Source organism: Symsagittifera roscoffensis, chromosome 1, assembly GCF_963678635.1.
Source record: "Symsagittifera roscoffensis chromosome 1, txSymRosc1.1, whole genome shotgun sequence".
Classification (NCBI taxonomy): Eukaryota; Metazoa; Xenacoelomorpha; order Acoela; family Convolutidae; genus Symsagittifera; species Symsagittifera roscoffensis.
Genome location: NC_087062.1, coordinates 28,694,250 through 28,711,318, shown reverse-complemented (window position 1 = coordinate 28,711,318; position 17,069 = coordinate 28,694,250). Strand labels below are relative to the sequence as shown.

Below are 17,069 nucleotides of genomic sequence, written 5' to 3'. Positions count from 1 at the left end.
CAATCAATGGGTCTGTTCTGCCTTGAAATTGCGCCAGCAGGACTGGAGAGTATCCGCAAAGGACCTGGAGAGCGGAAAAGATTAGCAGAGATGGAAAAACTGAGAATGAAACTCTGAAAAAACTCTTGAATGAAAATTTTTATTGTGAAGGAATCACGTGGCAGGCCGTCAGTGAGGAAGAAATGAAACTCTCGCGTTTGTTTGCAAACTTAAGACAGAAAATGAGTTGTTAGCACCATTTCTTGTTTGCCCTCGTGAATGCTGACAGTTTGGTGTCATCGGAGGATCAGAAGAGTTTTGCGAAAAACTGGTCCCGAACAATCCTTCGGCAGCATGGAATGTACCATTTGGACCTGACGGCCACAAGCTACAGAAAGCTAACGGCTACGAGCTGGACAGTGACCGTGACTGACCCCAAAACCTTGGATGCCTAAACAGAACATACGGGGAACACAGCTGAAACTGCTAGGCGATTTTATGAACTCGAGAGGTCTAAAATGCAAAATCCTGCAATCACGAGTGTATATACTAATAGTACCAGATGAGCCATCAAATGAAGTCGCTGTTTTTACTGGTGGACCCGCGATTGGGAAAGTGACCGAAGAAGACTCCCAGGAAACATCATTTGAGCCCAAAAACCTGCTATCAGTAAAAGATTATGACGCTGAAATCCAAAGCGAAGATGACGAAAAAGATGAGCAAAACAAAAGCAAAGAAGACCTGACAACTGAAGAGATCAACATCATCAGGTTTCTTAAAACCAGAAAATTCAGACCAAATATGGCTAGTTATGTCCTGAGTGAGGATGACAACAAGAAAATTGCAGCTCATTACCTGAGCTCATTACCCCTTTCACTCATCTTGAAGTGTTAAATTTGTTCTGATGAAAAAGACGTTGAGTTACTTCACCTTATATTATGGGCTAAACATTGTTAAGGTGCTGAAAAATCTTCACAACTATACATTTTCTAAGAAGTATTCAAAAACTAGAATAGTCTAGCACCACCTGATTAGACCAATCGATAATTTTGTTAGTCGCATAGCTTGAGATGATACCTCCACCTTTTTCTCTACTCGTACAACCTGTTTGAAATCAGTAACCGATGTGAATTCCAAGTTTGAACGCGCAAATCATTCTCAAGAGGAGTTCACGCACAAACATCAAACCTCGCTGATCGTTCGTGGTGTAATGAAAATTTTGATTGACAAAGCAGGCTCTCCGGCTTACAGATCAAATGGGTCTTACACAAACATTAAACCTCCAATATCTCCTGACATAGTTTTCAAACAAGAGTTCAAATCTGCACGTCGCAAAAAACATTTGAATGTCTGCAGAAAACTGCGCTCCCTATCTTCTGGTTGATTTAAATACCTATTGAAGGCAACCCACTGATGAACATCTCAATGGTGTATTATTTTACTGAAATTATTCTAACTGCCCCCGCTACGGATCAATTAAAATTCATGAAAAAATTTCTTTTAAAACTATTCATGTCAAGTCGGCCCACGACCTCAAGAGACAAATCCAGAGAACTCTTGGAAGACCTTTTTACGGTCGGACATTGACGTAGTAGATTTGGCGGTTTCTGAGTTCCCGTTAAAAAATAGATTTACCAAGGGAAATATATATTAAACAATTTTGATCCGACTGTTCGCATCATCGTCACTCATTTTGAGCAAAGACTTTACTACAAACAGCTTTACTGTAAATAGTACTCATTAACTTTAAATGTTTCTGCAGAAATCATCTCTATACGTGAAGCCTCAAGGAGCATATCTAGGTAACACAAAACAACGTTTCTAAAAAAAACGATTGAGCAAGACGCGTTGACTACAAGAATTCGTTTCATTATGTCCCCATTTCTTAAATTCTTAAAAGCCTTTTATCGAAAAACGACGATGCTGTTAAACAAATTAGCAAATACACCAGTCTACTTCATAAGGAGACGACAGAAAAAAGCCAAGAACCAAGAAGCCAAAAAATTTTTGCAGCGCAAGAAAAACGTCACAGTGCAGTGACGATTGAGAAGACGAGGTTACAAAGAGAAAACGAGGTTTTGGGCGTAAACAATGGCTAGAGCGCCAAAACTAAAATTGGTGAACAAAACCCAGATGTTGCAGAAATCAGATATTTTAAAAATTTCAGAAATTCAGCTTTTTAATTGTAATGCAGTTTGAAACAAATATCTTTTTTCAGTTCATTTGATGAATTTAAAACACATCAACTGTGTTAATTTATAACTAATCGACTGTCAAAGCATATATGCTATCGAAAAGATGTAAAGGTGCAACCAAAAGTGGCAACAATATTTGCGACTTAATTTGAAAAAAATTCCCGTACTAATATACTACGCTCGCTAACGCTCGTTCGTAATGATCTCTAGGTGACTGTTATTGACGCTTACTCAATTAATCAAAAGATGATGATAATTGAAAACTCTATGAACTTCAATAACACTTGAAAAACACTACAGATAGAAAATCAAAGAACTTTAAAAGCACAGCTAATCAATGACAGATACTTAAACTACAGTTATAGTGGAAGATACTTTGTATTTGGCAGAAAATTAAAATTGAAGCTTTCATACACAATGGTTCACTATTTTCATTACTTATTCAATTTATTATCGGAACATCATCTCGAACTTATGACACAAAGCAGTAAAGTCAGCAGCCTTCGATTATTTTGTAAGTCTTAATGCTGAAAGCTCACTTCCTTTTTGCCACAACACAGCTGCCGTTTGCTTGAGTAAAGTAGAATTCCACATCAAGTTTGAGTTGCAATGCAACGAGAAAGAAAACTCGATGTCGAGAGAACACGATAAAAATGACGATGCTGATTGCTGATAATCGAACATAGCGGACAATTTGGTGAATATACGTGACTAAAAGTATCTAGCCGATATCCCGTTGACGGAAAAGCACTAACGAATGTTGTTTTAGAAAATCGGTTGAACCACCATAGAGCAGATTTGTGTGAATAATTTAGATTGAAGACAGTCAAAAGGTAGTTCAGAGTTCAACAGTCGCTCAGCTATGATTCGCGTGTCTCTGTTGTTGTTCTTAGTGTCATGACATATTTAGTTTGTACACATTGAACTGTGACTGGCCCTGCAGAGAAAATGAAGAGAGGTCGAAGAAGAAGGCCAAACATAACAAAACTTCTCCACTCTCCTTCTGCCGAAACACCTACACAGCAAAGCCCAAAAGCACAATCAACACTCGATAGATATTGATGTTGTTAACAATCATCCATAAACACCCTCCCCTACTCTCCCCATGACCATTTTCCTAGTCAATTCTTACAACTCTTGATCAAATTCTTGAACGCAAGAAAAAATGGATTTTCTTATCGTGAGAAACTTGGAGCATGTTACCTGCAAGAGAGTGAAGTTCTCCAGCACCCTGGACATGTACTGTCTGCTGTTGTTGTGGTTGAGCAGTTGGGATCTGAGTTTGCGGAGGAAGGAGTGGAGGAAGTGACAGAGCTGTCTCCTCTCGGCAGTGTACCGAAATAGACTCTCAGTGTACACGGGCAGCTCAAACTAAACGAAACAAAACAAAATAGTACCAATAGACAATTCAGACAATGATAGCCATGCCTCCTAGTCATTCAGTCCATCAAGCCAGTTTTTCTCGACACAATGGCAACTGTTTGATTTTAGGAGTCCGAATCACAACCAACCGAGCCTTAATATGATACCCCGCCTGAACCCTACCGAGCTTACTTTAAGGTATCTAAAATTTGGCAGAAAAATACCCACTCTACCTCAGTTCCTTCCAGTCACTTAAGTGACGTGGTCGGATTTCACGGTCAAAAGTTTAATTGATAAAACTAAACCCAAATTCAGATAATTAGGCTCCCCGTTCACTCCAAGGAACATCTTTAAGAACACTTATTAGCAATTTAACCAAATTTTAGTCCTAAGTACTCGCCAGTTAATTGCTGGTCTCAAAATATTCTCAACTAAGGGATGTACAATTGTGCGTGCCATGAGAAAAATTGAATTGTTTTTCCAAAAACTGTTTTTTAAGAATTTTATGCCGTTGCAAAAGCTTGTTGCAGAAGGTTAAAACTGGCATTTTCAGACCCGCAATAAAGTTCTGATTAAAGGATATTTTCATAGCGCGTAGCTGAGATCATGTGATCTCAATCGATTTAATATTTTGATGTAACTCCAAGCAAAAGTTGCTGAAAAAAGAGAGAAATCAGATGTTTAAAATTTGTGCGTTGCTGTCCACTAGCGCAGTAAATGGATTTGAAGTGAGCCTAAATCAAAATCTAACCACTTAAAACTGGTCGAAGAAAAATTCCTGAAAAAAGGAAGAACCACACGGAGTAAAAACGGGCCACCATCTAATTCGCTCAATTAGACTTAAAAACTACTATACGATGCCCAAATGTGTGTGATTTATCAAAATAAACACGAGCCTACTCACAGTTTCGCTTTTTTCGAATGCCTTCTGACCGAAGCAGTAGGCTGTTATTGTCTGGGTGATATTCATCTTTTCCGCCGACTCAAGCCTGGAACACGATCAGAGATATTTCAATTACTACACAGCATAAACTTAATGCTTATTTAGAGTGGTTCGAGTTATCCATTCAATTTCTATTGACCCCAATTGTGAGTCAAATTCACAAAAAAAACATCACTGGGTGTATAAACATTCCATGCACTTACACGATTGAAGATAAGAAAGATGCATTTGAATCATCTAAAACAGGACTGTCCAAGTTGGCCCAGAACTTCACGACATAGAATGCCGAATTAGGATTGGCTGATTCAAGCAACGAAGAAAACACACACTCGGAAGATACAGAGGAGGCGTTATTCTTGTTCATGCTTCCTTCATCGTGTTGCGACCTGTGAAAATTAAAATATTTGATGTCAAGTTTGAATAACACCGGCTAATCGCAAGCGCAAACAATATATATATATATATATATATATATATATATATATATATATATATATATATATATATCGGTTTAAGTTTCATGATTTTGACCTACACATGGCATTGAACGGCTTTTTAACGTTGCGACCTGTAAGAAGCTGAAAAAATTCATTAGAAATAAATAAGTTCCATTTAATTTTCATTATTTTGAAAGAAGCTCAACGAAGCACTCATCTTCATTTATGCGGAAAAAATCAAACACAAACTGCCATTTTTTAACCTTTCCATTTGCATTCAAAGAACGATTACAAAATTCATAATAATCATAATAATAATAATAATAATAATAATAATCATAATAATAATAATAATAAAAATAATAATAATAATAATAATACAAAATTATTTTCAAGCGAATTCATTACACAAACAAAATTACAAATGAAAATTTCTACTACAAAAACATCACTTGGGAAAACGCCATATCATAGTTCCTTTTCAATCACCTGTTTGAAGCTTCCATGTCGTTCGAGTGATTAACTGCCTGACTTCTGCCATTTGGGAATGAAGAGGAGAACTTGTCTGCTATCTGGCTCAGTTCTATTTCTTCCAGGTGTTGCATCTCCCAGTCCGTCTGCTCCAAATCCCTTCTCGATTGATTGTTTGATTCACTATATCTTAGATGCACTATGTTATGACTCAATGGCTAAAATAAATGTTTTAAATCAACAACCGAAATCGCTTCTATTTTAAAATCTTCATTTCATCACAAGCGAGAAAAACTACAAGGAATGACAAACTCTATTTCAAATAAACCCATTTATTTAATTGACTAAAGTTTTACACTTTCTGAAAATAGTTAGTAGGAAATTTACACCAAAGCTGATGACGACTCTTAAGAATTTGGAAGGCTTATTTTCAAAAATGTCATTGAGTACATTCATTATTCCTTGGACTACTTGTGTATCTTAATTTTCCTTTTCTCTATATTACTTTTTTTCATGTTTAACTAATTCTGATTTCTTACTGTTTCATTTTCATACGTCTCTGCGAATATTGCCATCTGCAGAATCTGAAGCTTAGTCGATCCCACCACTCCCCTGTGCCACTTTTCCCTCATATATCCCTTTACATGGGGGGAATCCTGTTGAGAGGGGGGCCGGTGCTGTTGCAAAGTGGGGTAGAGTGCTGCCACTATATTATCAGCCCCGTTTTCCTTGTATGAAGTTGAGAATGGTGAGGTTGAGGTGGGGAGGGGCTGGTTTTGTTGCATCTGATTGGAAGGGCGATGAGAGCCCGCGTCTGATGGGGAGTAGTTGTGGTACAGTGAACCAGGCCCGTGAGATGAGCTTGTGATTATGGAAGACTGGACCCTGGAACAAGTACAATTTCAAAGCCTGCCAGCGAATCGCTTTTTGAGTCAAGAATGGAAGGAAAAACAAATTCAAAAATTTTATTCGCTTTTCTTGAGTTATGAATATCAAACAAAATTTGGCGTCTTGATGCCTATAATACATGAAACCGGATCATAAATAGCAGATTTGATATCTACATCCGGAGAATATGGTGATGTGGATACCACATCTGCTATCTTATACCCGATTTCTTGTATATCGCGTATCATTCAAGTATAGATAAGTCAAGAAACCACATTTTGTCCGATACTCATAACTCCAGAATACGGGAGAATATGGTGAGAACAAGACAAACCTGTCAGCCTGGGTACCGCAAAGGCAGCGATCAGAAGGGAGAGGAGTGCAAAAGACAAAGCCTTCTACAGCGACCACGAAAAATTGAGGAAAATGGCGAAAGAACAACATGGAAGAATAGAGGGAAGAAGTAACCACCAACCAACTTAGGACGGAGCAGTCAGCACTCTGCAATGCCACCCTCGCTAAGATAGATGCAGCTGACTACTCGGAGTGCCCTGAATGCGGCGAAGAGGATACCGTTAAAGATAAGTTGTATGAATGTCAACCAGAAGAATTGAGATGACGGCTCAGAAGAACTGACGGCTCCCATTTCATCGAAGATCCTGGCGATATCCAAAAGCTCCTCCAGCGAAAGGTGGGAACATATTTTGACGCCGACGTAGGAAGAAGTAGAGAAGAAAAAGAAGACCAAAAAGAACAAGAAAATGGTGAGAATGAATTCTCATCCTCATCAGAAGATTGCGCATTAAAATAAGAGAGCTTAAGATTCAAATATCTTTGATTCTGCAATGAATGATTAACATGGTAAGAATGAAAGATAATACCCCCAAATGGTGTAAATGTACGCCTAAGTATTATAGAGATCACATTACGACGGATCCACAAATGAAGAAATAACGCCAGCCAAATCTTATCAAGCTAACACAAAAAACTTCACAACGCTGGGGTAAAGACGAAACTAGGCAATTAACCATATCGCTGCTCAAAATTTAACACAGGCGAAACGGAGCTTCGAATCACTTGCAATAAAATACAAACATGAAAAAAAACATAAGAATTCGAAAAAATGTCTTGATAAAAGATAACTAGGGTCCCAACTAAAACTGGAGGTAGCAGTTTGATATTTTTGGAATTTGTTATATTGATGCAGGAGAAATGGATAATTTCAAAATTTAGACTTTGTCAAAAACATTAGTTGTTTCTCTAAAATAAGTGAGAAGAGTGAAAATCTTCCCAAATACATAAAATCTTTCGAACAAAAAATAAGCAGCCGCCGCCGCTTCTGTTCAAAAAACTGACTTTCCGAAAGCTACAATTATTTTCCGCAATTGAAACGTCGCGGCGGCTTCAGCAGAAAATATTCCTAAAACTGGGTTCCTCGGTTGACTCCGATCACTTAACCTAAGAATTTGCACGGTAGGAGAAAAGTCAAAAAGTTTCCAAAAAATAGTGAATAAATAAAAAGTTTGACTTTTTCGCAAATCATAACTTTTTGTGTACAAATAAACAAAAGATCTTATACAGAAGAGACTCATAAAATCTGTAGTCTGCATTAAACGCAGAAACAAGATCTGAGAAGGTAATTTTTCTTGAGCAAATTCAAATAGTTTCAAAAAACGGTACAAAATCAATTATTGATTTTTCCGAGGACCATCACTTTTGTGTTCTAGAAAAAAGGGGTGTTCTAGATTATTCAGATGAGCTTCCCACAACTCACTTTTTCGATTGAACCCAAAACCTTAGATTTTGGAGGGTAAAATTGGAGAAAAGTCAAAACATTTCAAAAAACGGCCAAAAATCAAAAACTTGAGTATTCCGAGGGCTACAACTAATTGTAGAAAATAAATTAAGCGTAGCCGCGCATGCAGAAAAGCTTTCTACAAACCGTTCTTTGGATTGGATTAATAAAAAAAAACTTCAGATTCGGGCTGGTAATTTCCAAGAAGAGTTAAAAAGAAAAAAAGAACGGTAAAAAATCAAAAATTTGACTATTCCGAGGGCCATAACATTTTGTTAAGAAAAATTTGGGCATAGCCCTATATACAGAAAACTTTTCATAACGCGTTCTATCCATTGAGCCAAAGACATCAAATTTGGTAGGGTAGTTTTTGAGAGACTAGGAAATTATGCAGGCACACAGTTATGCAGGCAGTTTTTCCATTGATACGCCTTTTTAGAAATTCGGTGGAGTAGTTTTCTACTGCACTATAACTTTTGCAAAAAGTAAAAAAAAAAGAAGTCGTCTCAATGAAGAAAAAATGAAAATCCAACACTATTCATTTCCATAATACCAGATTTTTTTGTTGAGCAGTAAGTATTTGACCATCAAAACTACCCAAAATAAGCTGACTTAACAGATACAACAGCAGCCAAAACTATTTCGTCGAAAAAAAATTCAAATTCAGACGTGGTAAAATGACAAATTACAGAACTTTCAATCCTAGCAGTAAAAAAAATTGAGAATCAAAATTAAATCCATGATTTACAAAGTAGGCCAGAAAAAATAGTTTCAGATAAGATAAATGACATTTTTCAAAACTCGGAACATGAACCGACGGAAACTAGGCCGAAAAAGTGACAAGATTTTCAGTAATTTTTCAGAAATCGAAAATCCAAATCCTTTAACCTGGTATGATGTGACTGAAAGCTGGGCGAATTTTCATTTCCAGGGGCAGGCACATTTCCTGCTCCAACCAATTGTCTAGCTGAGGAGCTGAAAAGCGAACTGGGGTCGCTCCTATCTCTGAAGTGGTGAGGCATCCCTGCTCCTCCTACTCCATTGAAAGTATTGCTCAGCTCGAAGCCTGGAAATCATCAGATGTAGGATTAGGATTACTTGGCTTAATCAGAGGATAGGTACCTACTCTAGCGTCAACAGACTAATGCGCTGATAAACTTATTTGGTAAGCTAGGACAATTAATTAATTCATTTGCATAGTTGCTTTCACTTTTCTTAACTTCATCTTAATTAGTCTTCGTTCGAGTCGTAGTTTAAAAATAATGCTTTGCCTCAGTTATTGAAAAAAGGGATTTTTTTCCCATTTTTATTATGTAAAACCGTTGAATCGTGAAAAATATTAAGATCATTCTGCTTATTGCAATCTTGTGATAAAAATTTGGCGGAAAGGACTCAGTCGTAAAAAAAATACATAAGAAGTAGTTTCATTGGAAAAAATCAGAAATTCAATTTCCAAAAAAAAAACAGTCGAGAAACAACTACCATCATTAACTGTTAATTAGCCTAATTGTTGTTATGAGCTTATTAAAAAAGAGAATGTTATTGATGGATAATCAATTAGAGGAGAGTCAAATTGACACACAGAAGCGAAGCGGAGCTTCGCAACTCTTGCGATGCACAAATTACCTTACGCTACAAAATAGTGAATGACAAGCCAAAAAATTTATGATCAGTTATGTTGGAAAAAATTACTTGAAAAAATAACTTGACAAAAGTTGAAAAACTACAGCTACAAAAACTTCATATTTGTATCTGATAAAGCCTTGAACAGCCCTTACAAAATGGAAATCATTTACCGAGCGGCAACAAAGGCGACAAACTTTGGGTCGAAACCTGTTGAGCCAAAAACAAAACTGTTGTCACAAAAAATTTCATAAAACTCAAAGGTTCAGAATGGGCTTACTCGATTATACCTAGGTTAACAATTTTGCTTAATGCTTCCATCAAGCAAGCTACATTTCCAGCCGAACTTTCCAAAGCTAAAACTATACAATTTCACTAAGACGGAATTTAGCTAGATTATAATAATCACAAGCCGAAAGCTTTATTAATGACTTAAGGAAAAATGTGAACGGGTAAGTTTCAACAGAATTTAGGTTTATTTAAAGCTGTTCGATTTCAATTTGTGTAAACAATTTGGATTCAGCAAAAATCAGCATAAATATAACAAAAAAGTTGAGACATTGCGGTCTAGCTGTTATTAGAACAACTTCTTTTTGTTGCGAACATTGAAATGTGGAGGAACTTTGCATTCGTGTGTTTCCGTTTTTTTCTTTTTTCAACTTTCATGTTTTCCAAGCCATATCAGGCACCACAAAAAATCATCCGACAGGGTCGATTGATATATCATTTTAGCCGTGATTCAAACTACATTAAAATAATTCCAAAAAATTCCAAGTGCCGAGAAAAATCGCTTTGAAATCTTTGATTTTTCGTCTATTTTCGATCAATAAAAGCGATCGAGTAACGTTTGTTATATATGAACACCAGCAATTTAGGCAATAAACAATTGATTTGTGATCTTCATTTAGCTGTTCTTTGAAAAAAGAACTTGAAATAAGTTATTTTTCTAGTGCAAAAATTTGAAAATAGAAAAAAAAATCAAAAATTTTTTTTACGTTTTAATTAATTTTTGAAAACAATTGGAGTCGTTCATACCTAATTAACTAAATTTCTACGCGCCTTAGCTGTATCATCACACGACAAAGAAAGACACTAACTTGAAAAACAAAAGATTTTCTGAAAACGTGATTGGAACATTCTGTGCTACTTGCATAGCAACCACCTATTCTTGTTTTTATAGTTTAATGATATTCCGAGCATTATCAAGAAACCCAGTATGTTTTTGTTTGCAGGTGAATCAACTTTGATAGCATCTATCGACCAGTTGAAGGATGAATTCAATGAAAGTGCCCAGTGGCATGCTGCTAAAAGATTTTCACTTAAAATTAAAAAAAAATATTTTTACGAAGAACAACGCTGCGTATGATCCCAAAGTACATTGGAAATCTTTAGGAAGAAAAATTGACACCATATTAAGATTCGCTTATCATAACGATTATATCAGAAACATGTTACGAAAACAATGGGAAATAATTCCTAAGACAAGGCATTACGTTCCTCGCTCTGCTATGTTTTCCTATAATGAATCATATATTAGGTCTATTGTCCAGTATAGAATCTCAGTGCGTGATTGAAAAAATTACAATGCTTTACAACCGCCTTGTGTAAGGATTATCCGGCTACATCCGGCTACAGGATTATCCGGCTAAAAAATTACGGATGCATTTCTGATTTAAGTTAAAAAAAAACAATTTGACAGTAAACAGTCAGTTTATATAGAAACTATCGAAAAATTTAGTAAGATAGCTATTAAATCTGAACTAAATTTTTTTAATGAGCTGTTTTCTCTCGGTAACTCTTTCAAAAAACAAGATCCTAAAAAATTCTTCAATAAAGATCGTAAATTCCCAATTATAAAGACACTTATTTTGGAACAAAACTTTTCAATATTCATATATAGAATTATGCCGACTGATTCGCAGTGACTAAGTACAAAACAAGCTAACAAAATCTATCCGAACCAACAAGATCAATTTTCTCGAGACTACAACTTGGTTGTTTGATTTTTCTCTCCTAATAATCAAAACCCAGGGTTAAATGCTACCAGGCCATGATTTGGCCGCAAAATATGACGTTCCAAATCTTCTCAGTTGTTCAAAGATGGCGTTTTTTCAAAGTTTTAATATTTAATAAAAAAACAGCAAAACTATGTTTCATTTTCTTGATTTTTTCGAAATAAATGGTATAACTAAACTGTGTACAGTATTTTCAGCTGTACTTAAAGAATTATCGATAGCTCTTAGTATTTTCAAATTGAGAGAAATTAAGAATAAATGACATAATTAACAATATAATTATTTTGTATTTTTCCTCTTTTATTAAGAGTCTGTTATCTATCCTCTTCATTTCGAGAATGTGTTTGTTTTGATTGATGTTACAAGCGAAATTTTCTTTCTTTCTCAACTAAATCTTTTAGTATTTACCAAGCGGCCACTCAGCCAACAGCAGGTAGCTAGACGCTCGTTGAGCCAAAAACAAAACAGAACCCATAAAGAACTTCTGTCATAAAGTCATATTGAAATTTTGAGCGATTGAGAAATTTTTTCCTGAAATATTTTTTAAAATTTTAACCAATTCTTGCCCTTCAAACGGCATGAAAAAGGTTGACTAAGCCCATAAAACAAAAGCGAAACCAACAAAATTGCACGTAGGATTTAAAAGGAGAATTGCTTAACACAGAGGCGAAGCTGTGTTTCGTAAACACTAGTGAGAACACGACGATAAGGAGCTCTATAAGTTCCACTAAAAGGTAGAAATAAGCATCGATTTAGTACAAATTCGGCTACGTCTCAGATTCGATCTGCGACCTAGAGATTATGAGTCTCACGCACTAACCACTCAGCCGAGGAAGCTTAATAAATCACAAATACTAGCCTCAAATAAAGCAGAGAACAGATGCTATGAAGTTACCAATGCTTGGGATTATAAGTGACAATTTTTAATGAACATTTTCATGGGCTAATTAGGTTGGAAAAAAAGAGGGTTTAAACTAATAAACTAACGCTCGCAAGCTGGCTAGAGTAAATAACAAAATCGTTTTGAAAAATAGGCCTACAAAAATCTGCAAATGAAAGACCAATTCAAATTTGCCCAGGAAAAACTTTCATTTTCTTACAAACTGAAAAATTAAGAAATTCGAACTCAAGACCTTTGCGTGCTAAGCCAACCGCGTTACCTCTAGACCAAGTGGAAAGGAGCCTGGAAGCTGTTAAGGCTGAATAACAAAGAAAGTTGAACTTCGAGACATATTTGTAGGAAAAATTGTTAACGGTAAAAAAGTCTAGTTCCCGATTACAGGACACTTGCTCTTGCACGTTGCATAAATTTCTTTAGCATCTCTAAAGTCTTAATTTATTATTTCTTTACCAGAAACAGAGAATGAGGATGCGTCATAGAGTGCATTAGTGGAGAGGTGACCTCTGGACATGTTTTCTTTGCTAGTCCCATTCTGGTCTAGCAGATCTAAATTCAGCAAAAAAAGTCTTGTTAGAAGATTACTTGTTCAAAAGACACGATCAAATTGAAAGACAATCTCTTTTGAAAAGGGAGATCTTGCATTGATCCAATAGAATCAACTACTCACCACTGATGTGTGACTTTCCAGCAGACAGTCCTCCATAACCAAGCATCATTTGATCTATCGTCATCGGATCCTAAAGGCAGTCACATGCTCTGATTCAACTGTTCCCAATTCATGATTTTATTTTTTGTTCATTGTGTATGTTGGGCGATCAAAGCTATGTTGCATTAAATAGTTTTTTCGTTATTGATTTTGCCAATTTAAGCTATTTGCAACTTTCTGTCTATAGATTAGTTTCATTCAACCTACAGTGTCACTGCTCTTCAGCTTCTGAGACAAGTCTCGTGTCCTTTTCCTGGCCAGCACTTGTATATGACTGGAAACTTGCTTGCGACTTCTCTGCTTTCCTGTACGGATCTTAATGTAGCGAGCGATCAATTCGTTCCTCCCTGCATAAGCAATTAAGGAGAAATCATGATACCAAAATTACTGGTTGGATGGGCTAATTTCATCGAAAAAAGTAGAGAACACATTCTGTATTATTTTAATTTACATTCCAATTTCCTTAAAAGAGTCTCCTTGAATCATTGCTTTTCCTCCTGATGAACGATATTTTTGATGTTTTTCTACAACTGCAGCTCCTTTCAATAAAAAAAATACAATTGGTGTTCTCTTCCTCTTTTTCAAGATTGACTGCTTCACTAAATTTTCAACGGACAAGATTATACGTTTTTCCACTGACATACAATGTTAAAACGCAAACAACCCAACTCACCGAACATTTTGCCCTCTTCGGTGATGATGATCTTCCTCCGTCCACAGGGGGGATAGAGTGCCACTGCCTCCTGGAAGCTCTGCTCTATATCGGCACTCCAAACCCCCTCAGAGTCCTCATGGTCCAACACTGAACTAGATGACCCCACTGCACCCCCAGCGACCGAGTTGTTCACGCCTGAGTCAGAACTAGGACTAGAAGAGCTGAAACGACCAATTGTTTCAGCGTTTGAAACATGAAATTCTTTAGTAACATTTGAAATACATCTGAGCATGAACCACTTGCAGAAAATGACTGCAAACAAGCCAATAAAATTAGAAAAATAAATTAATCAGCCGTAAACTGCGTTATTTGTGTTGAAGCTTGCATTGATTTACATTAACTGCTACTAAATTGTTGCATACTTGGTATGTAACTGCCCATTATTTGCTGCTGGTTTATATGGTACCTGGTTCATATTTCGGCCCGGTTATGTACCACCACAGAAATGACTTAGAACTGTTTGAGAAAAATTGCCTATTTAAACGCCGCATTTGACCTGCTTGCTACAGCGATCCGCTTTTGACTTTTTTCGATCCTTAAACTTTTTGGGCTGCGAATATTGCCTTACATCCTCCCCACGCTGAGTAGCAACGATGACCGAGCTCAACCTATATATCTCTTGATAGATATGCTGAAGCGTTAGCTACTTGAAAAAGCATTTCAACCCAAATAATTAAACTACTAAGTCATGGACCTTCAGAATTGAAGCTCAACTCTATACGTATTTGGTCCTAAATTCAATCTTTCAATGATAGCTAGCTACAGAGATAGGATGTCAAAAATAAGTGTCACTAATATGTTAAGTTCGATGAAATATGCGTAATTTATGAACAAAAGAAGAACTTCTAACCTCGTGACGTCATTATGTGATAAAGCTGGTACGTTCAGGTGGTCTCTGGAATGGGAGTGAGAATGATGTGTGGGTATTTGAGCCCCTCCCCCACCGGGCGAAGAGTGGTTGCTTGTAGTGACAATTGCCGAGCAGGGCGAAAGGTCATCTTCCATATCCATATTTCAACAGGAGCGAAAGAAATTACAAATAACAGTTGCAATGTAAAAGAGATAGCAATAATTAAGAGATATTTATGGATAATTATTTTCTAGTGTTTTATTGTAATACCAATGAAGGTTAATTTGTCAATATGATACAACAAAACGAGGACCAATTTTAAGAAAACAAAGCAATATATGGATTGGTATTGGTAAGCCTCGCGATAATCTTGAATACCTAATCAATAATTAGCATATGATATCAAATATCGAATTGGTAAAATTGGAGATAGAATTCCCAAAGCCAATGTTGATTATATCATATGTATACGATATATAAAAAAGATGGAAGCTCGAAATGATTTTTGGAATTTGCCGATAAATCTAATATTAAACTACTGTGATGGATGAAGAAAAACTTTATACAATTATCATGAAAAACCTGAAAATAAACGAATCGTAATAAAATTTCAATGTCTTGAGGTGAAGAAACTCACTTGCCAAGTGATTTTTTAACTCAGGAATAGACTTAAAGAGAGGAGTTCCGACTACACTGATGAAATGATTCGTTCACGCTACTATTCTCAAATGGCTCTTCTTAGCAAAAATAGGTCTTCTTTCTCTAATGGACACCAAATTGATTTCTTTTTAGTCTTTAATAGCTGCTACATTATTCTTCTCCCAATCTAAGGGAAATCATCATCTCAATTTGCATAAGAAGACAGTTGTGCAAGGAGACTATTGTAAAGTAACAACTGAATTATTAATAGGTTGATTCAGTGAAAAATCAACAATTCTGTTTTCCTTTCGCGCGGAGGCTTTGAGCGAGAATAAATAAACTACAATTTGACGGCAAAGGACATTTTTTTGATGTTATGGCTTTCTCTCTTTCATAGCATATAATATTCATCGTGTCTTCTCTTTGGTGCTTTTCATATTAAAAATTACCTGTTAATCAAAATACTAAATCGAAAGAGTCCAAGCCCCGCTTTAAGTAGAATTGAATGCATAAAAACAGATTTATAACAGCCAAAAGACAGTTGGAAAAGAGTCAATGAACGCAAAGATTTAAAAAATACTGACTCGTTTTTTTTTTGAGAAAGACTTCAACTTCCGAATTTCAAAGAAAAAAATATATGGCTTTGACACTATTGATTGACTCTTTTTGATAACACCCAATTTGAGAAACCTCCATCAATGGGTAAATGGTTTATTCTGCTGGCAAATCTGAAAATTAAAATCAATCAGCGAAATTTGAAGTATCACGCTTTTCGAGACCTTTTTACGGTTCGATAGTGGAGTTTGCTTTCCTTTTAACAAAGGAAAAATCAAATTTGACCGTCAACAAATTTTATGAATTAAAAAAATCACTAAGACCTATATAAGCGTATTCACTACGTTCATGACTCTTAATAGTTCTCACTGGAATCTTTCCTCCAAATCAGTTTTCACTCCAAGTTGCAATTCAAAAAGAAATAGGGCGTGTTTTCACTGCTTAACGAAACTTTTTTTGAAAAAGCGGTTGTTTTCAAAACTTTGACAATAAAATGACTTTGTTAGGACTGTTCATTAAAATTTGATCACTTGGACGCTCGACAAAAACGTACTCTCTTAATTATCAATAACCCAACAGCGACCTTTCGGTTGAGACTTTTCCATTTAGATAACGCAACTGCGACCTTTCGCGTTCAGATAAGAAGAGTCTGTGGATGCACCCAACCAGCACAAAGAGCATCCAATACCAAGCGCATCGCAAAAGACTATTTCGTAAAAGATTTTGCAGCTAAAAATATACTTTATTCGTCTGTGCTGGAGCAAATCATTTAGTTTACAGCTATGATTTAGAAATAAATAATCAGTTTTCAGCAGCATCAATCTGGGTTCAGTGTGCACAAAATTTTCATTTTAATATCAAGTCAAGTCAACGTTGAAAAGCTTTTACATCACTTCACTAGCAGGGTATCGATTACAAGAAATGCACCAAAAATATAGTACACATTGCAACTACTCAACATTAAAATTCATAGATTTGGAAGCTACAAACTAACA

General features: G+C 36.0%; 4 protein-coding genes across 4 annotated transcripts in view; 1 reads left to right on the top strand and 3 right to left on the bottom strand.

Moving 5' to 3' along the window:
- Nucleotides 1–17,069, top strand: part of LOC134842310 (NEDD8-conjugating enzyme Ubc12-like) — a 398,285-nt gene that overhangs the window by 6,815 nt on the left and 374,401 nt on the right. The window lies entirely within an intron of this gene.
- Nucleotides 1–17,069, bottom strand: part of LOC134842276 (mannose-P-dolichol utilization defect 1 protein homolog) — a 160,214-nt gene that overhangs the window by 73,060 nt on the left and 70,085 nt on the right. The gene's annotated exons all lie outside the window — the stretch shown is intronic.
- Nucleotides 1–17,069, bottom strand: part of LOC134842294 (guanosine-3',5'-bis(diphosphate) 3'-pyrophosphohydrolase MESH1-like) — a 70,687-nt gene that overhangs the window by 32,357 nt on the left and 21,261 nt on the right. The gene's annotated exons all lie outside the window — the stretch shown is intronic.
- On the bottom strand, nt 2,425–15,771 carry LOC134842250 (transcriptional enhancer factor TEF-3-like). The gene is made up of 12 exons (XM_063858515.1): nt 14,881–15,771; nt 13,989–14,191; nt 13,523–13,662; nt 13,277–13,346; nt 13,060–13,155; nt 8,959–9,136; nt 5,927–6,272; nt 5,406–5,605; nt 4,683–4,865; nt 4,441–4,525; nt 3,378–3,545; nt 2,425–3,189 (listed from the first exon to the last, which is right to left on the bottom strand). Exons 1-12 carry the CDS (start codon nt 15,039–15,041, stop codon nt 3,070–3,072), a joined length of 1,950 nt encoding a protein of 649 aa, XP_063714585.1. The 5' UTR covers nt 15,042–15,771; the 3' UTR covers nt 2,425–3,069.